The 26,567-nt window shown below is 40.6% G+C and overlaps 1 protein-coding gene across 1 annotated transcript in view; it reads right to left on the reverse strand.

Annotated features, from left to right (window-relative positions):
• Tes (testin LIM domain protein) overlaps positions 1–13,225 on the reverse strand; it is a 38,218-nt gene extending 24,993 nt beyond the window's left edge. Inside the window, exon 1 of the mRNA XM_028778427.1 lies at positions 13,061–13,225. Coding sequence (XP_028634260.1) covers positions 13,061–13,087 — 27 coding nt within the window. The 5' untranslated portion in view covers positions 13,088–13,225. The remainder of the gene's footprint in view (positions 1–13,060) is intronic.
• Positions 13,226–26,567: the final 13,342 nt, after the last annotated feature.

Consider the following 26,567-nt stretch of genomic DNA (forward strand, 5'->3'; position numbering starts at 1 on the left):
CACAAAGAACTCAGACAACAGGAGTAGAGTACTGCCAGCTGGGCCCCTGGTTTTGCTAATTTACTAATACTCAGACTTTCTGTATCATCCCGTGCTCTGGACAACAAAACAAATCGAAACCCAATGCATTTACATGGTGTGCCTTAACTGATTTAGAGCTGGTATCTAACTTGTGCTGGGTTGGAGGAGTCCTAGGGGCATGGCTCAGTGGTGGTGTGCGAGCCAAGCTTGAGAGGAAAAGGAATGAGAGGAGGGTTTAGTTCACTGTGTTCTTTCTTTACAGACTTCCTATTCCAGAAGTTCCCCATTAAAGAAGACACTCAGCCTGCATTTATATTTGCTTAATGGTTCAGGAACATCAGGTCACTTCTCAAGCACGCATATACACTCTACTTAACAGCTACGATCAAATTTCAGTTGCACGCTAATTCAATCTCCCTTTACCTTGGCGGGACAAGCAAAGAAACTAAAGTTAAATTAGAGGAGCCATTCCCAAGTCCTGAATGACACGGCAGAAGCTATGGCCCACTAGCTGTTCACAGAATATTAGACTGTATAAGTAATTCAGAGTTGAAGAAAATCACCACCATGACTCCTTCCATACCTCTCCCTACAGTAGGGAGATAAAACTCCATCCCAGCCATGATTTCCTGCCTAAAAGTTCACCAGTAAAGACCGTTGTTTATTCTGTCCTTTCTGTTTGTTCTGTCCATGCTTCAACAATGGTATGAGCTGGGGGTCAGCTAGCTGGGCCAGCAGCCAGCCATGCTTCTGTTCACTTTAGGACGAAGGGTTCAGGGGAGCTCCTGCTGAGGTCTCTCATCTGTTTCTGTGGCCTCTCTTTTCCCTCCAGGCTGGCCTGGCTACTTCCCAAAATAGGATCAGACCTCCAAGGAAGCAGAGAGAGACAAGCAAGGTCTGTTGAAGCCCAAGCCTGGAGCTGACACTAGCCCATTCAATACCTCATATTGGGCCAAGGAAGTAACAGAAGTGCAGACAAAGGAAAGGAAGACAGATTGCATTTTTAATGAGAAGGACTGCAAAGAACTACGGAATTCTTGTAACTAACCGATAAATAGACATATCAACCCCCACCCTGATCCTTGACACTGTCTAATCAGTAGTTCATGTTGAGAACTTAACCCAGCTCTGAAAAGGAAAATAATTAAAGCCAGTAACATATCCCAGGTTGCTGAGCTGTCAAGAAGTATTTCATTGTGTTCAGCAAAGCACCAGCTAGCGATAATTTGCTTAAGTATGTCATCGCAAAATTCTTGATGATCCCATCAGGTGCTTAGTAACTGGTGTGACGATCCCTGCATGGTTTTCTTCCCTGTACACTGATTTTTGATGATGGTGGTGATGATAATAGTTGTTTGTTTTCTGTATATAGGCCCCAGATATAGTGAGTTAAAATGTTAGTTTCAATTATACTGTTACTCTTAGTACACTGGTAGTCTCGGTAACATAGGCAGTTGAGGATGAGGATATAGTAATGTTTAAACTCTAAACTTTAGACGGTTCCGTAACTTTATCAGTTGTATATACCTAGAGGGAGCGAGTACCAAGAACAGACACCAAAGTACATTAAAAACTCTGATACAATTCTGGGTCTCTATACATTTACTTATTAGTGGGGGAACCTCTCCAAATTAACAAGCAAGTATCAAAGCTGGGATTTAAATGTGCATGTAGAAACACTAAGCTCTGCATTGCTTCCTTTAAATGCCCGTGTTACATCATCAGGTTCTAAGAAGTCACAGGAAATAACAGTCCTATTGCTTTGTGTATGACACTGTAAGAACGTGGAGTTGGGATAAATATGTCTTTTCTGCCCTTCCCTTACGCTGGGCCAATTTCTCTTTGGACATTTGCATCCTATTAGCACAGACATATTTTAACACTTGCACTATGGCCTGAACACTTCTGTAACAGACTTTGAATTTGTTGTAATATTTAAACAGTCACATTTTGTAGCCTATCTCAAAAAAAAATCTCACGCACTTTGGCATTTTCCACAGGAAAAAAGTTCTACATTTCTTCACACAACATGGAAGGAACATGGCCTGGCTGAGAGGAATTTGTAAAGATCTATGTCTCCAAGCTAGCAGAACAGTGGCTGTATTAAAACATGGGACCTTTGAAAATCAAGTAAGACACACTGCAAAGTTCACAAAGGCCCAAAGACTATCTGATGTGAAAGGGCAGTGGTCAGTACTGGACTGGGATACTATTGCAGTGCAGATTCTCAACACTGGAAACATTTTCAGAAATGAACTCTCAAGTCCATATTCACCAGTCCCACTACTGTACACATTAGATGCCATTCCAATGTTGAATTAAAGATGCATCACTTGCATCTACAATGATAGATACAAGCGTCTACTGTTGCTTGCCTGGACTTCTTTCTCCCTTGATTTGAGGCTTGGATAAGCAGCTACCTTCGCACAAGGAAGGCTTAATGGTGCTCTTGCTTGCCCTTTATTGTCCTGGCTGATCTACGTGAGGCAGATCAGAAGGTGCCAATTCTCTTTAAGGAGATTTAACCAGAAGTTAGAGATTGTTAGATGTTTTGTGTAAGATCTTTGTTAAGTATGCCCTGATGTTCTTCCTCATTATGAGTAAGGCTGTGGGACTCAGACAGTTCAGTTGCTTAATGGGCCCTTGAGTGACAGCTGTAAGAAAGACAGCTTTCATACCTCTGGTCTCAGTGATGCTGGGTACAGAACCGAGTAAGTAATCCAGGTGGGATAGAGGTTTAGGCCACTTAGGGAGGTAGCTCTATGCTTTCCATTGTTCCACAGCTGGCTGGACTGATGGTCCAGGAGACCTACAGGGTTACATAGGGCACCCACAATGGCAGTCCCACCATGTTCAGGTGACACCACAGCTACTCAACTCCCATTCAGACCCATAAGAAGGTCCTCAAGTTACTGTCATAACAGGTGTAGCTGTTTTAAAAAGCGAGACATGGCATGGTGGAGGACATCTGTGATTCTGATATATGGAAGGTAGAGGCAAGAGAATCATAGGTGTTCAGGGTCATCATCGGTTTCATAGAAAATCCAAGGCCAGCACAGGCTACAATAAGACCCTATCTTAAAAATATTAAGCAACGTGGTTCATATGTGAAATTTTAGAACTTAGAAGGCTAAAGGTGGACTGCCCTGAATTCAAGGCCAGTTTGTGGTATGTAGTGAGTTTTAACCTAGTAGAGTAAGATCCTGACTCAAAAAAACAAACAAACCTATACATATACAAACACACCCCTCAAAGCTTCTCCTTAAGACTGGTCTGATTGTCCAGAGAAATCAAACTCATCAAGGCAAAGATATGTGTTGTTCCAATTACAGGGAGTATTGCAACTCTCTTGCCTGCTTCTCCAACTGCACTTTTGCTTCAGGAGTCTTTGATTCTGTTGTGAAAGCTTCAGATGACCCTGCTCAGAACAATGGGGCATCTTCTGTCAGTCCTCCATCCTACTGGGAGAAGCAACTAGCCCACCCATGACAGTGTGTGTGCAGGATTTGCTCACCCCTCTTCCTTCTTTTGCAGTGGTCCATGAACAATCCAGGAGAACCCTTGATTACCCACTGACATTGCAGCCCAGACCTTAATAAAACCTCATTAAGAGTATTTGGTGGTCCACCTGTGGTCTTCACTACAGGTAGAATGCACTACATTGACAACTGGACAAGCTTTTGGGCTTAGGCATATCCAAGAATTTGAGATCTGCTCAAGAGTTACCAACAAGCAGGGGGCAAAAACTGAGAGAAACTTAGCCTAAGAAGAGCTGCAGAGAGCTCTGGCTGCAAAGATGAAGGGTTGTGAAAAGCCAAACTCTAGAAGGGCTTCAGGTCTTAGCCACTGGAGAAGTTCTAGAAAGCTACTGACACCCCAGCTCAGAGCTGCTGAAATCTATGTCTTACTTTGCCTATCCGTCTTTGAAGAGCAAACAAGCCCTTAGTTGGTTAGACATATAATGAAGACAAAAGCTTAGTGGCAGGGTGATGCCAAGCCACAGCTGTAAGCCAAGTCCAGCCAAGACTGACTTGTGCCCTCTTTTTTTAACCAGCAGATGGAAACAAATGAATCAATGTTAGAGCAAAGGGACAGAGACCCATAGCAGTGGGCTAGGATGCTGCAGCTCAACCTAATGTAGCCTCAGTTAAAACCTGACTCCTGGAAAACTACAAATTGTTGCAGCTTCCGAGACTTTCGAAGGGTCAGTTTAGAAGCTGTTAAACAGGGTGAACTCCAAGCAAGGGCGCACTTACTTACTTTTCCCAACCAGAACCTTTGCTTCATGCTACTCTGTCTTCTTGTGAAAAACCTTCTTTGCCTAATGAAACTGTGTCTGTTGTACAGGACTTGTTTCCTCAATAGAATACTCCCAGTCTACCCAGTGGACGTTAATTACTGTTGTCCAGGGACTCAGTTACGGTTGTTTGCATTCCCATTATTGCACGGCTCTCCAAAATATGGCAGTTGGCACACCATGACCCACCAGTCCGTACTAGTCCATACCAGTATGACACACAACAGGAGCCTTTAAGCACTTAAACAATCTTATATCTTTGCCTTTATCAACCTTTTCCCATTAATTAATTTATTTATTTACATTCTGATGGTGGCTGCCCTCCCTCCTCTTCCTCTCACTTCCCCTCCTCTCTCATCCCCTCTTCCCTATCTCCTCCAAAGCAGAGGAAGCCTCCCACGGATCAACCCACCTTGGCCTATCTAGTTACAGTAGGACTAGGCCGATCTTCTCCTATTCAGACTAGACAACCTTTAACAATGCTTTAAAAAACAACTTAGTGTGTTTTTATTTTAGTAACTCAGTTTTGTTGTTTTTAGCAAGTCAGCCCATGATAGATTTTTCTTAAAATGTTGTTCCTTACCAGATCAAAGAAATATTATTATTAGATTCATTCCAGCCTAGCCAGCACTATAGTAAATGTACATATTTGTCTTGTTTCCCCCTTATTCCGGACCCTTTTTTTTCTTCCCAGTGCTTACACCCTAGTATTCTAGACTACATAAACTCAACAAGTGATGTGGATGAAAACCTAGTTTAGAGTCTATCATCTTAAATGTAAACCACTTTAAATATCCTCTATGTAAAACAAAGCATAACTTTTTGAGGAGTCCCAGTTACTTTTTTACAAGAGGCCAGAACCTTATAAAAGAAAAACACACACCCTCCATCACAGTGACTCACTCTAGCAGGCTATCACGATGATGTGTCCATATAAAACCAAAAGTGTACCGTAACATCTGCCTGACCATTCTGCAATGAAACACAATGTCGCTCTATTTGCGGGGAAACACAATATCACTTTATCACCAGACAAAGAAAAAAAAAGTTCCTGTGGCTTTGATTTATTACTGACTCTCCACCAAAGCATTCGAGGCTTCCAGCCCAGTTTTCTGTGCTCAGCTTGCCACTGTCCAGATAAGAAGCTACGCAATAAACTCCTGGAAACTCCTTTTTATAGTCTTTAAAGATAAACACAAGTTGAATCACTCCTGGTTTGAGGATGAGTCAAGTGCTTCATCCAGCCTTTCTGTCTCTGAGAAGCCAGGATCTCTTCAGTCCCCCATGGGCTACCTTCACACCAAACACTCCACCCTGAAGCCTTGCCCAAACCTAGTCAAAACCTCAGACTAGAGTAGGATCAGACAAACTGGAGATGGTAAAGAATCCCTTTTACCTTGGGGACCAAATAAAAGCAGTAAGTATTATGATTTCCCATACCCTTGTTGCTCTAGGTAATTATTTAAACAGGAAGTTAAGTGGATGGGAAGCTCAGGAAGTAAAAACCAGAGGTAGCTGTTTTATAGGAGAGCCAAAGGCTGTAGCTGGGTTGCTGAAAAACTTAATCTTTACATTCCATTCCAGTCTCCAGCACAGGGCTTGAATGCTTATTATTTACTCCAAGAACAGCAACACCGCTTTTCTTTAAAATCTTGAAAAGGCTGTTTTGTGACCTGTTTTTCATTTGATTAGTCTTGTTTCTGTATTTCTGTGGGTTTTTTTGGTTTTTTTTTTTTTTTGGTTGTTTCCTTAATCACAATTCATATAATTTCTCTGAATGTTTCCCCATCTTATAAAAAGGAAATCGTTTCCTATATGCCTTGAACACTAATGATCTAATGGGCTTTAAAAAAAATCGTATTAGTTACCATGGCAGTAGTTGGCAAACAAATCCTTCTGAGCACAGTAAAGAGGAATCCAAGACTGACTCTCCTCGCAGGGCATTTGTCATCAAGAAGACTGAATGTGGCTACTTCAGAAGGGCAAGGACATAATGACTTCCGCTTCACTTCACTAAGGCTGTTTCCACATTCTGGTATGGGGAACTACTTTACTAAGTTCTCTCCCAGAGGCCAATCTTTAAGATAAAGAAAACAAGAATTCCAAAGTTTGCAAGATTACCAATGATACCCAAGACTCAGCACCCAAACTCCCCATAGTGTTAGAGATCCAGGACACTGCTGACTTTTAAAGGCTGAATCCTTTAACAGGTTGTAATTCTAGCTCTGCTGATGGTCATTTAGCTGTATTTATTCTTGCTCTATTACTCTTTCATGAATGTAAAATCAGTGCCCTTTTTGTTCTGTCCTATAGTACCACAGACTGCACCAGCCCCAGATATAAATTTTAAAAACATTTTTAAAGAGGTAAATCTTATTTGAGACATGATGCTTAAAACAGTGGGTGATCTTTTGTTTCTCATTTCCCCATTTTTCCATATACCAAGGAAAGTAACACTTCCCACGTAATCTCGTTTGTCCCATGTCACTAGTTTCCTTTTGGAATTCACTGATATATAAAACAGTTACACACTATAGCACTTCCTGTGTGCATGTGCATATGTATTCATGCGCTCACTTGTGGTCTGTGTGATTTTTAACTGTCATGGAGTACACTACTTGGTAGACTGCTGGCAATGGCTTCTCATAGCCAGGGCCTTGGGCTTTTGAACCTTAGAATTAATCTCTTTCACCTATTGAGTTTTTCTGAACATAAAAATTGAGATCCAAGGTGACCAACATAATGAAAAAAATAGTAGATTAGATTCAGATCTATTATAGCTTCGTATGGTGTGAAAGGTATGCTGATAAAAATCAAAGGATTAAGTCCCATACACAGTTAGTCTTTCCAGATAGAGACATGTCCTGCATGTTTACTGACTTTTCCTAATTTCTAAGCACAGTGTATACTTTGGTTTGTACAAAGAACATGTATTCAGATTTTATCATGGAGCCAAACACTATTCCAATTCTCAGAGAAAGAATGTGGAGAGTAACTCCACTAAGTAACCCTTTCCCACACAGTGACAGCCCCAATATTAAATCTACTCTGAGTATTTCCGTAACAAATTCAAGAGACAGCTCATCAGTTTGGTGTTTCTCAGTGCTTTTGAACCAAAGCTTTTGTAAGCAGGAGGGAAATGAACTGTAATAGCTTCCTCAACATAAGGGCGTCTTGTGTTTTCCTTTGTTTTGTTTTCTTCTCTGCTGTTAGCTGTCTGGTCTACTGTGCCAGTAAAACTTGGAGCATCTGCCATTGCAAAATGCATTTCCTACCCACAAAATGTGGAGACTTCTACCAACTATGAAGTTCAGAAGGTAGAGAACTTCCAGAGTTCACCAGGACCTCTGTAGATGCCATGGCTGACATCTCCAACACAGGCTCACTACTGCTCAGGACCACACTGAAAACGGACAAGAGAGCATTGCTCTTCTGCTTCCAATTCAAACTGAGAAGTTGGAAGAATCCTAGAAGAATAATGAGGGATGCTATTGAGTTTCTTTGCCTGTAAAAATCTCCCAGCAATTTCTTTTCATAAGGTTTTCACATCTGTAGACTTCTATCTGGCAACTTACACTAATGGATATGCCTCAAATGTAGACTAAGCATACAAACCCCAGCAGGGAAGATGGGGTTTAAGATGGTGAATTTACTGGTAGAGAAACCACTTCTTCAAACATAACTTCTTTAAATAATCAAGTACAAATATACAAATGCATCCTACCTTTGTATTCTAAGGTTCAAGGTATGTATGACATAGTTACTTCAGCATAGTGACTAAGCTGGGTGATAAAAGACTCCAGAGGTAGACTGTGTGATAAAAGGAAGACGAATTCTAAGGATTATGGTTCAAGTTCATAGTAAGGCTCTTCCAATTTCAGATTAAGTAATCTGAACTGGGGTTTCTTCCTCCTCAAAAATGATACTATGGCCCTCATCAAACAGTTTCAAACAAGAACCAAAATTATCAAAGTACTATAAAATGTGAATTTATCTCTCAAGCTTAATATCTGGGTAAAAAAAATGAAGCTATAAATCTATCTTACATCTACAAATTGACTATCTTAAGAGTTAAAAAGAAATACGCTTTGGGAATTTAGAATCAGTTGGTTTCTCTTGTAGGTAGGAATACGGGAGATTTCCTAGAGGAGGGTGCATTAGTGACAGTAAGACAGACCTTGAAGTGTAAGATTTAGTAGCGAACTTGAAATGCGAACACTACACAATGGCATGTATGAAGGAGTATATAGTTGTGACTATTAGTGTTTACTGTCAGCTTGAGCAGATCTAAAATGACCTGGAAGATGGGTCTCTGAGCAGCCAGTGGATGTCACCTTTATTTGGTTCATTAAGCTGGGAAGGTAGCACCGTCTCCCTATGCTTGTATCCTAGTCTGTAGACAAGGAGAAGAGGAGCAGAAGAGCAGTGTATACTCATGGCTGTCTACTTTATCATCATGGATTTGCTATGACCAGTTCCATCAAGCTCCAAACACTGTGACTTCCTCGCGGTGATGCACTGTGCTCTTGAGCTATTAGCCTTCTCCTTCAGTTATTTCTGTTAAGGTAGTTTACTACAGCAACAGGAAAAGAAACAGGGGCTTGGCTAAGAGCTATTTTCCTTTCTTCTGTAGTTTCTGAGTCTAAGCATCTACCTCTAAAGCTAAGCCCTCCTTTTCCTCTAATTTGAGTCAATGACTCTTGAAGAAAATGTTTCCAGTGTGTTCTGAACAAAAACTCCTGGAAACAAGTTGTGTTTGCAAAGTGACTGACTGGAATTTTAGTACTATGGAGAGATTGGGAGGGGCAGAATGAAGTCCCAGAAGGTAACTACCTTATCTTGGGCTAGTTCTAGCCCTCTGGAACAGCCATTCCCAGCCCATCTGAGTCTGAGCTGACACCTAATAGACTGAAACCTTTCGGGATCTATTAACTTAGCAGACCACTATCTCACAGTGACTCAAAAGCTAAGGATGTCATCAGACATCATCTTGCATCTTGGGTCTACAGAAAAACTTCCCCCCATCTTGAGGTGACTGCTTTGAGTTATGACTTTGTTTGCTCTATAAAATTATAAGATGTCATGAAATTGCTTCCACATTAGAATGTGGAATGAATGGTTAAATCTGAGTTCCTGGGCCATGGTCACTCAAAATGGTTCCAGAATAAACCCACCCACCCTCCCTCCCTCCCTCCCTCCCTCCTTCCCTCCCTCCCTTCTTCCCTCCCTTCTTTCCTTCCTTCTTTTCGTCCTCCTTCCCTCCCTCCCTCCCTCCTTCCCTCCCTCTCTCTTTCCTTTCTTTTTCTTTAAGATGAGAGTTGTAGTTTTTTCTTCAACAGTTTTTTACATCAAGAAAGGATTCATGCAGAGATGCTAGCTAGATTTGACGACCCAGATTTCTACCTACTAGCTTTTTTTTCCCACTTAATTAAGGAACTACCTATAAGAAAAGGCTCATTCTCTATCCAATGCAATAATCTCTGTGGTTCTGAAGTTTTACCAAGGCCACTCATTTGGACTTCCTATCCATTTTGGGGTAATAATTAAAGGTTTTTCAACAAATCTGAATGGCAGAGAGGGACTTTTTGTTGTTAGTGGCCTTTCATATTTAAGATGTACCTCATTCTTCCTAAAGTAAAGTTGAAGAAACAAAGTTCAAGAAAAGTATGTATGATGTTAGCACAGACTTTAAAAAATAATACAGTAAGTTGAAAGCCCTGAAGCAACTCTAAGCATCATAGGGGAAATCGCTGGAGTTTCTCTCTCGGGTATATTTTGAAGAATAAAATTTGATTTTCTCAGAGAGAGTAGCTCTGAGGGAAAGCAGCTGTTGATGGGCCATGCTTTCCCATTCACCACAAAAATGAGGCTGTCTCTACCTCTCAGCCATTGTTTACTTCTGTAATCAGATGCAGATTTCTTTACTTACACAAAGTAAAAGGGATGCAAGATACAGGGACCGGGCCCAGCTGAGTGCTTCAGAGGATGAGGTATGAACAGAAAGTCAAGTTCTTCCCTAAAATATTGTTGAAACAAACTACATGCAGACAAACCAGCTTCCACATCGTAGCAACAGCTCACTTACTTCAAACAACACAAAATACAGAAAAACACAATTACGAAAGCCAGCGCCTGTGATACCGGTGATAACTGCCAATCCATCCCAGGGTGGGTACACGGAGAAATCTCCCCTCTTACCAACCAAAATTCTTACAATAGTAAAACCCACCTAGGTCACTGAAAGGTAAAGACTGCCCTCTTTAATTCTTTTATTACAGGACATGAAATGGAAAATAAATAAGATTTTCCATCTGCCTGGAGAAAATTCCTTTTGAAATCAACAATAAAATGTAAGGGCTTTGGAAGGGGAAAATAACCACACATCTCAAGCTACAAGTCAAACTATTTTGATTTAAATGCATTTATAGTTTCATTTCCACACTGCCCTTGTTTTTAACTGTACATTCAAATCATGGCTTTTCTTGTGTCCTTAAGAGGATATGACAACTAGTTAGACTCAAAAGCGAGGGGAAAAGCCTTGGAGGTGAGTCAGAAAGTCTTGGGATATTTCTTTAAGTGTGTTAGAAAGCAACTTATAAGTAAAAACAATTCCTAAATGCATATTTCTTTTGAGATTATGGTTTAATGTACTCCCAGAATCTTCAAACTGCTTTGTACTAGGGAACCTTTTATCCAATCCAAAAAAAAAAAAGCTTAAGAAAGTAAATCAAGGTCATGGCTGGTAGTCAAATGGGTCACTGTTTGGGTTTCTTAGTCATTTGCTGATAGAGAACCCTTCTGAGAATCACCAGAAATGACAGTGTCATAAAATAAGGATTTATTAACAGTGTCACATATTCTTTAAATTTCTGAAATCTTTTTTTTTTTTCTTGAGGTGGGATGGAAGGCTGTAAGCTTTCAGATACGTTACAGGCACTTGGTTGAAAAGATATCCTTTTAAAGTAAAGGCGTAATGGAGGAGGGCAGCTATGCCACATTTGAAAAGATTTATTTATTATAAACAAGACTTCGGAAAACTACTCATAAATATCTGCCCTTTTTTTAAACTCTTGTAAACCGTTTAATTCTTAACTTTGGACTTTTCTCTAAGAATTACTGTCTCAAAGAGTTTGTTTTTGTTTTGTTTAGAGTACGTTTTTTTAAAAAAAATAGTTTTTAGGTTCACAGCAAAACTGAGCAGAGGCATGAAGGTCCCCAGTGGTCTTTGTTTTCACATGCTCAGCCTGCTCCCTCACTATCTACAACACTGTGTTTCAGAGGCGGCCATCTATGAGACACACCGGCATGTCATTATTTTCCAAGTTCAAATTCCATATTACACTGCACGTCTGTTATCCTACCTCCTGTGCCGTCTGACAAACATGTGAGTAAGATATATCCACCAAGATAGTCTGCTGCCTCATAGCCTCATTATCTTAACAATCCTCTGATTTGCTTATTGATCCCTCCCTCCCTTCAAGGAATTCCCACTTTTACAAAGCAGTTTTCAAAACAGCATTTCTAAGCAAAGACGTCCTCCCATTTGGGACAAACGCCTACAACAGTTCTCATATAAAAACTCCATTTAGCTCACTGTGTGCTCATCAAGACTACACAGCACATCAGATGTTTTCTAAGTGGCAAGCACAGGTAACCAAAAAAACATGTTAAAACAATAAATATCAAACAGGAAGAGACTAGAAAGCACCGTCTATTTCCTATTCTTCCCTTCCCTTCTGAGTGTTGATTTTAATCAGAAGGGACCAAGGTACTGTTTCCTATTTTCAAATTTTTATTGATCAACAGCTTCCTAACTTCATACCTTACATATGCATACGATTTGAAAAATTCAATTCTGGCACAAGATAGAAATTCTCTTTTAGAAGATGAACTTGCAACCAAGCAGCAAGAGAAAAAAGTTTTCTCAACTTGTCTTTCTTACTCTGCACAACTTCCTTCCTTATTTGATAAATGACCACTAACTTAAATTTACTTCAAAGTAAACAGGCGTAATTCCCGAGAACAAGACCTTTAAGGTCGAATGTTACAATAGAATGTGACAGCGTTCTTTTGAGTCACAGTCTGGTCCCCACCCCTTTCTCCCAGGCGACCTGAGAGACCTAACCTTGGAGCTCCTTAGGTAGGGCCTTTAGCCTGGACAGCAGGAACAGCCACGAGGGTGCTCCGCAGGCGGGGCCGCTGAGTACCTGCAATGACCGCTGTTTGCGGCTGGCGGCCAAACAGCATTTTCTCTGAGAACTAACTCCGTAAGAAGGAGACAGTGTTTTGGCACTCAATCCACAAGTGAAACACACACACTCCCCCAAAAGTCATCACTTCAGAAGTTATCAGCAGGCGCGGGTGTGACGGAAGTGTCACTAGTCAGCAGCCACTTTAGAGAGCCTGGGGCAGCCTGACTTCTGGGGAGGAGGATGTCAAAGCCACATCACTGAATAACACAGGCTCTCCAGAGCACAGCTTCCCCAGGCAGGAAGCGGTGTCAGCCACCATCCCGCCTAGACTTCACCCAGGGTTTAGGGGAAGGCGTGGCCCAAAGGTTTTCCGAAAAGTTTCTGGCACAGCGACAGCGAGTCGCAGGATCTGGCTCCGCAGAGACAGTTACCTAAGGGATCGGGGTCCGCGGAGTCATCCTCCAGCCGCACCCACCGGATCTGGTCCCAGAACCCGGGCCAGCTCCCGCGTTCAGGTGAGGCGACCACGCCCGCCGTCCGCTCCACTCACCTTCTTCATTTTGGTTTCCAGGTCCATGCTGGGCGTCGGAGGGGCTCAGTCCCGCGTCCGCGGTCTCCGCTGCGGGAACTCCGGCGCCGCTGCCACAGCTACTCACGCTGCGCCCTCGAACTTCCGCAGCCCGGTTCGGCTGCGGCTGGGACCTGGAACAAAGAGGCCTTGGCAGCCAATGGCAGCGGGGCAGCGCCGAATAGCGGCCAATCAGCGCGCGCCGCACGCACCTTCGCGGCCTGAGCGTGCGGCTAGCCCAAGGTGAGGGGCGGGGCCGCGAAGGGGCGGGGTCCTGCGGAGTGACCTGTGCGCCTGGACTTAGTTTCTTCAAAACCTAGCACCCGGCTTGTGTGGGGGAGTCTTTCCTCCACCTGAAGAGTAAGCCCAGACCCTTACAAGTTGGTAGTTGTACTTGTGTGTCCGAAGACTTTTCATGCAGGCCAAGAGGAGTGATCTTCCCAATACCAACTTCTTGGCTGATTTACTCCAAAAGTTGGTATTGGGAAGATCACTCCTCTTGGAGCCCCTCCGACACAGAGAGAAGCCACGGAGGGAGCTCATTAGCCATCCCTGAGATGAGCACTGGACCCTGGTTTCACTATTAAATGGTGGAGATACCCGTTTCTCAAATGCTTTTCTCCAGAGTCCTGAACGCAGCCAAGGAATCTTCTCTCGCATTAATGCCAACGAAGACTACTACTACATTGTTTTGTGAGCACTCACACTAAAAGGTGAGGCTCACAGGAACTGCTGTAGAAGTAAGTGGTATCCTTGTTTGGGAAAAAAGATTGACTTTTGGACCAACTAAGTGGAATAAGGGGAGACGGCTCTTGGTTCTCGAGAAGTCTAGTTTCAAACTCTGGTCTCACAAAAGCCTGGGCCACTAAGAACCCAATCCATCCTTTCCTTCAATAGTTATTGCGATGAAGAACTTCACCTTGGATTGTTGGGACATGACGGACCCTAGGGATTAATTTACTTCATGCATCTTGCAGGAAGGGATCTGTAGGTCTCTAGGTACAGGTCCCACTCAAATACCTTAGCACATTTGGAACAGAGCTTAAGTCCCGGTAAATTTTCCAGGATGTGGAACTGAGGAAAAGAAGCATTTTGATTTAGGCAAATAAGCATGTTCTTTTTGGGGGGAAAAGTTAATTATGTGTCTATGTGTGAGCATGTGTACTTGTGAGAGCAGGTTCACTTAGAGTCAAGAATAGGTAAAATCTTCTGAGGTTGGAGTTCCGGCCAGCTGTGAGCCTCCTGACTTGGGGGTTGGGAATTGAAATCAGGTCCTATGATTAAAAGCAGCAGGAGCTTTTAACCACAGAACCATCTCTCCAGCCCCAAGTAATGCTCTTCAGATCCTACTACATAAAAAAATTTTAATGGCTACGTACCAGGTGGCCTAGTCCAGCATCTACATATGCATATGTATGTATTTCTATATATACATGTGATATTAAAAATTAAAATCTCCATATAATGCAGATACTTGGGTCTAGATGTCATTTCATTTCACATCTGGAAAGTTGATAATTAAAACACTTCAAAGTACACTTTAGCCAACACTTTCTACACTGTTTTTCTTGAGAACTTAATACTGCTTAACAGAGCATTGGTTTAACATACATATATTTTTTGTATCCAGTTAATGGAATGATCAAAATAGCTTGTTATATTTTTTGCTTTGCATTCAATTGAAATAAAGTATTCTAAGGCATTTTCCCAAATCACCCAACAGACTTGGGCCTACAGAGTCTGCCCAGAGTAGATATTAATGCACGCTGATGAGATCTGGTATGATTTTTGCTTTTCCAGAAAGCTTAACAGATAGAAGATGTCCAGGAAATCAGTTTAAAATAGCCAATAAGCAAATGTGACATAAGCCATTTTTTTATGAAATATCAGAAATGACACCAAGAAAAAAAGTGACATGGAAGTGTTAGTGTTTTTTTTTTTTAGTTTTCTGTTTTGTTTTTTTTTTTCATCAAATTTTGTCTTCCTCCTTTTCTTCCTTGCAAGCCTTCCCAATATCACTTTGTGTGAGTAGCGTTATCATTGGCAGACACTGGAATTTAGTGGTTTCTAACTAGAGTTTCCATCTTACCAATTATACAGTATTATCAATCATTTGTAGATAATTTATAGAAAATAAAACAGGGTAGATCAATGTCAGGAGAACTAAACCGAAGTCTTTTATCAAGTCATTAAGTGTTAGCAGAGATGTCAGGAGCTAGAACTGGTATGGCTTGATGACTAAATAGAGTCCATGGTAGATGTGTAGACAGACACAAGCATTTCTAGCATGGTTTTCTCTGGAAGATTGAGAGGAAAAAGAAATCTATGGAACAGGGCAGGGTTTTATATAGCCGTGCATTTGTCTCTGCAGAGATGGACAGGTAAAAGGTATGGTTTTGAATACATTTGGCTTGAACTTGGGATGTCAAAACACCACACTACAACGTTTAGAGATTAAGCCTATGCTGTAATGGTGACTTGGGGACGTTAACTTCCCACCTGCATCAATTAAAAGCCACGGGTGGGAACAAGAACAGCTTGGAGAATGGTAAACTAGAAGATCTGGATGACAACCAGTAAGCCAGGCTGGACAGGGCCAGCATGGAAGGGAGGTGAAAAGCCAGTCAAAAGAGGAGAGAAGACCAGGGTGAAGGAATCAAAGCCATATAGCAAAGACAGGAGCTTCGGGAGGGTTAGCCACAGTGTGACTTGAGAGAGAAGGATGAAGTGTGAGGTGCACTCAGCAGCAGTCACTGATAACTTCTGGGGAGTGCGTGGTTGGTGAGCTGTGCGCACATGCTGCTTAACAGTTGGAGCTTCCTCTGTGCCTACTGGAGTTCTGTGGTGAATGTTTTACTTGGCCCCGCCCCAAAAACTAATGGAAAATCAGCCAAACACATGACCTTCTCTGGCAGAGGAGAAATTAATCAAATAGAGATGTCAGTGTTCTGCTTTGAATGCCTTTATCCTTAGAAAAATAAGCAAATATACTAGGTTTTACACACACACACGCACACCACACAACACACTAAAAATTCATGTAGACCAATATGTATTACAATAATAATATGTAGGTTTTTTGTACTTAAATGTAGGCAGTAGATTGTCTAATTACAATCTGTGATCAGGGAATTGAGTGACCCGTTCCTGGATCTCTGTGCTGTCATGGCACTGAGCAGTGTAAACAGGCCTAGGGAGTTTCATTTGTTCTTATGTTGTGTATAGGTGGGCAATGCTGTTTACAGAGAGGTAGACCTGTAAGAACACAATGAGTTTGTAGACATAGAGGGCACACAAGCAAGGTTAGGGGAAGGGGTGCTGTGGCTGTTTCTCAAAACTTCTCAGAAGAATATTCCTTGACTGAAGATTAATAAGTGTTATGTAACACTATTTTTTATCAATTCTTCAAAACATTCATGTAACATATTTTGAAAATATTCAAATATCCATGCTCCCTTCCCCCACCCCTTCCATTACCGTCACCTCGAACCGTCTCCATAGAGTTGGTCTTGTGTTTTCCAGCTATTCTCAGGAGTAGAGCTTTGGCATGTGGTAGACTTACCAGGGATCATATCCCTAAAGAAAATTGAATTTTCCTCTCCCAGAAGCTATCAGATGCCAATAACTCCTCCGCTAGAGGTGGGATGTGTACCCGCCTACCACCTTCCCATGTTAGGATTTCATCTAGCTGAATCTTGTGTTGTAATTAAAACTTTTGATTGCAAGTAACAGAAACCCAGGTGGGCTAGTTTGATAAATTAATAACAAGATGGAAATTTCAGGAGACAATTGTCCTGCAAAACTCAACAGCTAAAATGTATCTGGGAGTAGATGTAGGCACTACAAAACCCCAGAAATCAAAAGCACTGCTCCTCTCAGGGGACACACAGACTCCCGTCTCACTGCTTTCCCTACACCAGCCTTGGTGCTTTTCCTCCTACAATTATCTTCTACATGTTCTGACATCTCAGCTCTCATGTTGGTATCTTCTATATTCAAACAAAAGACTCAGAAATGGGCTTCCGAACCAGGCAATAGAAAGATTCTTGTTGTCCCAACTTGGGGGAGTTCAGACCTCTGATCTAATCCACTTGGGCGGATGCCAGTGCAGAGGCCTCCGCTGGACACACAAACTGAAGCCCAGAGTGAGCGATAGGGCAGAGCTCACAGGAAGAAAGGATTGAGGAGCTTCCAAACACCTCCCAAGTCAAACCAGTAGACGGGGAGGTTGAATAAGTCATCCAAGCTGAAGCCACATGAATTAGGTTGAGGGCCTAATGAGGCAGTGATGGGGCTGGAGAGTGAGAAGGACCTGCCAGTGATGTTAAAGAGGAGGTACTGTTGGACTGAGGAGGCAAAGAAATCTGTTAGACTCTCGAAGAACTCCTCACATCTTAGGACTGTGCTGTATTGTAGCTGTCTAGACCTTACACCTTCCTTCTCTATGAAACAAGAGGGCAGTGAGTTCAGTTTTATGTGTAACAAATTTGCAAGGAAAATAGAATCTGGGTCTAGTAACCAACGGGAAGGTCTGGGCCTGAAGATACAGAAGATATGTACACAGGCCTATGCGCACAAAAATAGATACATACGGGGCTGGAGATGGAACGGTGATCCAGAGCACTCGCTGCTTTCAGAGGACCTGAATTTGGATCCAACAGCTGTGCACAGCTATTCCACACATGTGTACATATAATAAAATATGTGTCAAACACACCATAAATATAAAAAGATATTATTGGAAAGTTTTCTGTATTAGATGAGGTGAGATTTCCAGGTAAATATGACTACGTCTTTGTCTTCCACTGTTAATGTGAACTCTGTAAGCCTCCTCAGAGAAGACAAGCATTTCTTAACACTTGTCACAAGAATGCTTATGGGAGCCTGCTATGGCTATTATGACTCATTAGAAGCCTGAATAACATTGCAGACTGTCCTATAGGAGACATTCTTCAATAGAAAACAGGTCCCCATCTATCTCAGAACAAACCATCATGTAGAATGTTTTTTAAACTGCCCCAGACACTAGAGCTTGACTCGTGAGAAACGGATGAGCCACATCTAGGTTTAGCACAGCTGCAAAACTATGATACTCAGCAATGTTTGCAACAGTTACATCATAGGAAAAAGAGAACATGGAGATGTGCATCCAGTATTGTTACAATCATGAAAATAAAAGTACCCTGCACAGAAAAGGGTCACGAGAGAACTATGGAAGGTGTCAGCCGTGATTTGTCTTTGGCTGGGGCTCCAAGGTGTTTCTTCCTTCAGTTAAAAACATATTCCACAATGTTCATGATAATGTAATTATAAATGTAATGTAAAAACCTTGTTTCAATAATATATGACCTAAAACATTTGCGTAAAAGAAGCCAGCAGCAGGGGAAGTCTTATTATATTTGAAAAAGTACATTAACAAACCCAGTGTAAAAACATATTAACTAGCGGGCAAAAGTCCAGGACAATGTAAAAACTCTTTTAAATTAAAACAACAGCTCACACTGTCTTGTTCTGTCTCATGGACATACTTTTTGATCTTCCCTCATTATCATTCAAGTTTTCTTGACTTATACTTTGGAGTATTTGTTCTTTAGGTTTGGTTTTCCCTTACTGGAATTCTGATTATTACCAACACCCTCCAGCTTGTCTTTTTCAGTATCTCTTATGTTCTCTGGAATACTTTAGCCTTTTAAAAATTTATTTTTAGATACATATGTATTTTTGTACAAATAATCTATAATTTTTACAGTAAAATCAGTTAAGAAATATTATTTCATAAACAACAGAACTCCAGAGATGAGGCCAAAGTACCAAGAGGCACAGAGCACACAGGAACATGTCTACTGTAGGGAAGGGAGGAAATGATGGAGCAGTTCTGGTGGACAGCTAACAAGAATGTTCTCTGGTTAATCACTATGAAGAATTGTTTGTTTGTTTGTTTGTTTGTTGTCTAGGCAGTTGAAAATTTGAGAAGTTGAAGGCATCTAGCCCTTACACTGTCTCAAAGCAGATGGCTGGGACCCAGGGCTCCTTTTGTTTGGTTATTTTTTTTTTGAATAAAGATCTCTAATAAGAAACAAATTACTGAGAGGTCAATCATGAGCATCAGAGAAGCGATGAATGAAGAAAACATGGTCCAGTTTGGTAGTTCCTAACTGCATGTGGCTATTGAAATTTTAATTAAAATACTTAAAGAACGTTAAGACATTTATTTTTTACCCTTTTGGTAACACTGATCATACTTCATGTGCTCAGTTAAAAGGGGAAATCCCCAAACACAGATCGATTTCTCAAGGTTTCATAAAAACTAGAACTAGGTTCTATGAAAATGGAAAAGGTCTAAATCTTGCCTGAGTACAAAGACAAAATGAGTAATTCATGAAAATGAGTGGCAGTAAATTCTAGAAGCAGAAACCATACAAATTTATCAGAAGAGGAAGAAGAGGTGGAGGAGATCAGAAAAAATATTCTTGCAGATAATGAGGGAAGATCAAAAATTATGCCCATGAGACAGAACAAGACAGTGTGAGCTGTTGTTTTAATTTAAAAGTTTTTACATTGTTTGCGTATTTAGCTTGTGGTGATAGGATGGGTTTTGATGCACAATATAAGTGTGGAGTCAGAAGATGGGCTCTTGGTGTCAATCTCCTATGTGCCTGGGACTGAGCGCAGGCCACGAGGCTTGGCAGTGGGTGTTGTTTCTTGTGGAGCCATCTTCTCAGCCAGTGACCTGTTATTGTAAATAAGATCTAAGAAATTAAACGCTTGATGTATATGAATTATGATTATAAAACCTGAGTGATAAAATTCAGGAATTAAAGATAAATTGTGCTATATAAGTGAGGGAAAATGTGAATAGATTACAGGAATAAAAACATGTATCTAAAAACTGTGGAGAGTCACCAGAACACAGAACACTCAAATATGAGGCAAGCACTGCACCACTGAGCCGGGTCTCAGCCCTTTTTCTATTATTGTGAGACAGGATCTTGCTCAGGGTGGCCTTCAACTTGCTCTATAGGCCAGACAGAGCTCGAGTTTGTTATTCTCCTGTTCTCCCTTCCAAGAAGCTGAAGTTGTTGGAATTACAGACCTGTGGCACCAAGCCCAGGCCAAATATATATATATATAAAATTTTAAAAGGCTAGAGTATTCCAGAGAAAGTAAGAGACACTCAAAAAAAGACAAGCTGGAGGGTGTTGGTAATAATCAGAATTCCAGGAAGGAAAAATCAAACCTAAAGAACAAATGTCCCAAAATATAAATCAAAAACACTTGACTAATAATAATAATAATGGAAAAAGTGATTTGAAACTAGATGTTGGACTAATACAATAAATAACTGAAAATATCAACTCAGAAAAACCATCATAAAGATACATCCAATGGAGATGTATCTTTGAACAGTGGGAAAAAGTAAATCCTTTGAGTATCTGAATAGTTTGAAAAGCATTTGATTTATAGACAAATGGAAACTATGATCACTCTACTCTATGACAACCCTCAAGAGCAGGGGAAAATACAAAGATATGCAAGCAAGATCTTGTGGACTCAGGATAAACTTTCTAACATAAAGGAGCTAGGCCTGGGTAGTGGCTCAGCTGTAGAGGTGCCTGCCACATAAGCCTGGTGACCCGAGTTCAATCCCTGGGACCCCTGTAAATACAAAAGGAGATCAACTCTACACACACACACACACACACACACAAAGAGAGAGAGAGAGAGAGAGAGAGAGAGAGAGAGAGAGAGAGAGAGAGGGGCACACCAGGGGCAAAGCAAAAAGAAACAAAGAAAAACTTTTACTGTCATCCAAGAACTTGGAAGAAAATTTTACAAGCTTTCCTGAGAAATCTGTACAGAATGTGCTTCAGACAACCTAATTGTTGAGGGGATGTTTACAGAAAGAGAAAACATAAAGAATTCCAGATTCCAAGACCAATGGACAAGAAGAGTACATTAACCCCTTATGATGTGACAATATGGGTAGTCTATACAGCAAGTGGGAATACAATATATAGAATTGAACATATAGAATACAGCATAACAGAGTACTTAGTATTCATTTTGTTGATAGTACTAGCATCAATCTGTTTCTATATGTGCAACATAAAATAAAAGAAGTAGATATAGGAGAGTCTAATTTTTATTATTTACTGTAACTTTAAGAAGTCAGGTTGTATCAATACATGGGTTTAAAAAGAAAAAGTAAATCAATGTTCTAAAACTAAAATAGTTTAGCATTTGACCATTATTCAACTATCTAACTTATCTGAATTTGTTAGATGCATTGTCACAAATAGCTTACAAATAATAACCAACTAGTAATAAATATCTGTAGTATGCAAATTATGAATTTGAAATAAAAATTTCAGTCAGTTAAACCTGGAGCATCTTGGGAAAATGACTGACCCAAGCATAAAAAGACTCAAGATAAGTTTAGGACATTTCAGAGAAGAGAGATCTTCGAAGAACTCCTTGGGATACTTCAAAAGAAGGCAGCAGTGGACGGCTTAGCAGTGAAGAATGTTTGTTCAACAACTCTGAGGACCAGTGTTCAGATCATAGCCTTCAGATAAGAAGCGGAGAGTCACCACAAATGCTTACCGAGTTCCAGATCTGAGCATAGAGGAGACAAGAGGAGTCCAGGGGCTTGTGGTTTCTAGCTAAGCTGAAAATGGGAACCCTGTGTTCAGGGGTGAAACCTTGCCTCAAAGAAATAAGCAAAGAACGCTAGGAGAGAACACCACACACTTCTGTGTGGGTGCATAGTGCATATATTCCCATGTGAAGATACACTCATGCTTACATACACACATACATATAGAACATAAACACACTAAAAACAAAGTCAGAAGCCACTTGAAAGCATCTTCCACAGGTCAAAAGAGTTCAATTTGGCCTTTAATAATGATATTAATTATGGTAGGTTGAAATTCATCCAATATTTTCAACCCATGAATCCATAATATATAGAGATTTATATTATTCATATATATGTCACACACACACACACACACACACACACACACACACATGAAATCTAGATGAACCACCTTAAGAGAATGCTAGGGAACCCAAAAATCATTTAAAGAAACAAGTAAAGACAAGACATTCAAGATTTATCCAGTCTTTTTACAAAACTTAACATTAAAAAGTGGGTCTGAAGTATCTGAACTAATACTGAAGGTGTAGAATATCATCATCTCATTAGATGCAGCTGGTCAAGTGCATTGTCACTGATAGTTATCACCACAAAAGAGAGAGACATGCTATGTGTGAAACACCCTATAAGTGCTCCTAGAAGGATAACACCTAAATCTGGTCCAGTCTTCTTTAAAGCTTCCATTTGATAGTAAATAACTTGGGTACAAGATAATCTTGTCCAGGGTAGCAAATATTCAACCAGCAAAACCTTGATCAGATAACCCAGTGTTTCAGTGAAAAAAATTACAAAAAAAAAAAAGTAGGAGAACCTCCAGATTAGAAAACTTAAGACAGCATCTCATTTATTCGTGATGGACTATGCTAAGATGGTTATACTGTGTGGGAACACACATGTGAGCTGTGAAACTCGAAAGGAAATTGAATGTTTACCATTGCCATAAAAATGAGGGTCACAATTGTTTGTGAGAGCAAGAGTTAGTGACGAATGGGCTCAAGTAGAAAGATAGTATTCCTTTAGTACCTGCTATACTCCCCAGCAAGATGGTGGTGGGTAGTGGGGACCACTGAGACAGAAGATAATGACAAGCGCCAGTTATGTGTAGTCACTGATATATACTGATTTACCCTTTGCTTGATGATTCCATGCATACATTTCCAAAGTGTCTCTAGTCTACTTTTTCAAAATGTATCCATCTTCCGATCAAATAAAACTCCGCATCCAACTCTGAATCCAAGCTATCTAGGTGATAGAAATTCATCTGATTCGTGTGTGACTCACTCTTTTCTGTTTGATATCACACACCTTTAATCCTACCACTTGGGAGACAAAGACATGGATCTCTGAGTTCAAGACCAGTCTGGTCCACAGATTGAGTTGCAGGACAGACCCAGCTATACAGAAAAACACTAACTTTAAAAACAAACAAACAAACAAACAACTAATCAGAACAAAACAAAAGCAAAACTATTATTTTGATTGTATGTGTGAGTTTTGTTGGGTTTTTTTGGGGGGGGAGGTTTCGTTATAATTGTGTGTGCCACTGTGTGCTTGTGGAAGTCAAAGGACTATTTTCAAGAATCTGTTCTTTCTTGGAGGTTAAACTCAGGTCATCTGGCTTGATGGCAAGCATACAATGAGCACTTTCTCCAGGGCCTAATAATTCACTAAATGATTAAGTATATACCCCAAACTCGAATAATACAGAATGGAGTGTGTTAGTTTATATTAATATTGCCAGAATAAATGACTACAAATTGGGTAGCTTAAAACAACAGAGATGTATTTTCTCAGTTCTGTAAACCAACTGGCAATGTAAATCTCAAAGTGGTAAAAGAACTGTCCTTTCTCTGAAGACTCCAGGAAGAAGTTGTCCCTTAGGCTTCCTGGTTATGGCTATCTGCTGGGAATCCCTGTCATTCTCTGGCATTCCTCCAATTTGTCCCTCCCCCATCATGTGGTCATCTTCTCTTTGTGTATGCTTATGGTCAAATCTTTTTCCTCTTTTTATAAACACACGAGTCATTGGCCTTAAGGCCCACCCACATCTGTATGACCTCATCATAACTAAGTATATCTGAGAAGGCTATTTCCAGATAAGGTCACATTCTGGAGTTCTGGCTGGTTATGAACTTTGGAGGTTGCTATTTGACCTACTGCAAATGAACTGGCTGCTATTTGGTAGAACAATATGCAGGCCAGACAAAACAAAGCACAATATGAAAAACAAAAGCGATCGGTCCTGTGTCACATTGTCTTGCAGCATAATTACACCTTGGAAGAATTCCCATTCTTCCCATCAGAGCTAACTTTAAGTTCCAGGAGAACCGATTTCTTGGTCTTCCATTCTAGATACAATGAATTCTCATTCCCTGAAGTTTTTTGTCAGTGGTTGGTTGGTTTTTCCTTACATGATGTTATCTGCGACAATCTTCCATTGAGGAATCATTTGAGATTTTCTTTATGAAAAGCAGTTCATTTGGAGGATGAAAATATTTGGGATGACATACAGAAATGATCTATCTTTGTCTTTGGCTGGAGTTGAATTTGACTACCTGTCATTTTTCTTTATTATTTCAGAGAAAACATTAATCAGTATGCTTTCAAACAGTTGACATTTATTGTAGAGGACTGTCCTTTGTATAGTAGAATGTGTAACAGCATATTTGAAGTCAACTTACCAGACGCCAGCAACATCATACCCTAGTTATGACAGCTAAATATGTCTTCAGACTCTGCCAAATATCTCTGTGAAGTAACACCACTTCTCACTGAGAAAGAAACATTGTTGTGCAGAAGACCAGAATCTTTTCTCTACTTTTGTATTACCAATTCAAGCAGCAGATTTAAACAACCAAAAACATCTGTTCTGTTCATAAGTAAGAGGAAAAGATGTCTGTATGCAGCATTAACTCATGACTCTGTTGAGATCCTCCCAAGGACTCGGCTTGACTGGCACTTGATGCTTGAAAGCTGGTTCCTGAGGGCTGCTGGGATTTCTTCACATCTTGCTGCCCGGGTTTCAAAAGAAAATATCCCGAGTAAGTGAAGTAGACTTCATGATACACTTATGATCTGATTTCCCCTTCCCATATTGCCTATAGAGTTTTATTGTTTGACCTGATCATAAAGATCTGCCCACATTTAAGGGGAGAAGACAAAGCCCCCTGCCTCATACTGACGGCTGTCACAGAGAGAAGACTGTGAGAAATGGGAGAGATGTGACCTTCTACCACCCCAACTGTGAACACACAGAAGCTCCTATTTTTCCCTAATGTCAAATACAGTGACATTTATGTTCCAAGTTTCTTACATTTCCACATCTCAAATTCTAATATGTAACATCTAAGTCAAGTCTGGGTGTAGATGAATCTCCTCTGGTGTGGTTAATTAGCTGTGGCTCTTGGAATATGATTATTCTTGATCTGAAAGGCTCCAAATTAAAAGGGAAAATCATCTGTCCTTTACACACACACACACATACACACACACACATACACACACACACATACACACACACACACACATACACACATACACAGAGAGACATACACACACACGGCACAATTCTATAATCTGCTTGCAAAAGAGGGTACATTAATTACTGCTCTGTAGCAGTTCTGAAATCCAGCAAGCAATATACTGCTTTTAGACACCTCTTACTGAAATTTAGATAGTGTACTTCAGGGTATTGGTTCAACCTACTGGGCATTTTTGTTTTAATTGGAAAAAAATTCATATAATATATTCTGATCATGGTTTCGCCTTCTCCAACTCCTCCCAAGTACTCCCCTCTTCCCCACCCACCCAACTCCAGGACTTTTCTCTCTAAAACAGAAAGCTGGCAATAAATAAATAAATAAATAAATAGCCATAAAACAGAGCATCAGAAATAGCAATATGTAAGCAAAAGACCAGTAAGACAAACAATACAAGTGCCCAGACAAAAGAACATTGCGAAAGTTCATTTTGTGCTGGACATTTACTACTGGGCGTGGGGTAGTGCAGTGGAGAAAAGTAATCATTCTTTTGCAGGCAGTTGTCAACTGGAGACAGCTTCTTGGTTAGGGATGGGAACTGTTGTCTGCTTACCCATTGTCAGCCCTGGGAGCAGTCTGCATTAACCCGTGTAGGCCCCGTGCATGCTGCCATAGTTTCTGTGAGCTCTTATGTGCATCAGTCCTGCTGTGTCTGGAAGACACTATTTCCTTAGTGCCATCCATTTCCTGTTGCTCTTGCAATCTTTCTACATCTGTCTGAGTCATTTTTTGTCTGTCAAAAGTACTCCAATTGTCATTCCCTTGTTTCCTGACTTCAGAAGTCAGGTGGTCAAAGTCCTCTGTGTTCACATAGTGAGTCAGTCCCTTTCAGTCCTTGCTGTTATCATTTTGAGAAACCTTGTGAAGTTCTTGTGTATTTTCGTATAATTCTCCTGGGTCTAAGTCACAAGTCTCTTCCGGATTATCCTTTCTTAGTTGTGTTTCCAGTGGGTGGCTTTCATGGATTAGCACATTTAATACTCTTAGAAAACCTTTCTGTTCTTAGAAACCCTTTCTTTTCAACACAGATTCTCTATGAAACACACTCAGGATCCTTGGGATATCTTCTCTTTGAGTTACATTGTGCTAATGTTGGGTTAGTCCCTTCTGAATGAAGCCTTTTAACTGACATCCTGGATTTGGTTTTGTTTTGAAGTCACTGTTTATTTTTATTTACCTCATCAGTTTACTTACAGTTTTATCTTATAATTTTATCTAGAGCTCTCGAGTGTAATCCAATCTTCAGATCATATCTCTCAAGCGTTCTTCATTCAGTTAAAGGAATGAG

Source organism: Grammomys surdaster, unplaced genomic scaffold, assembly GCF_004785775.1.
Source record: "Grammomys surdaster isolate TR1022 unplaced genomic scaffold, NIH_TR_1.0 335, whole genome shotgun sequence".
In the NCBI taxonomy this organism is placed as follows: domain Eukaryota; kingdom Metazoa; phylum Chordata; class Mammalia; order Rodentia; family Muridae; genus Grammomys; species Grammomys surdaster.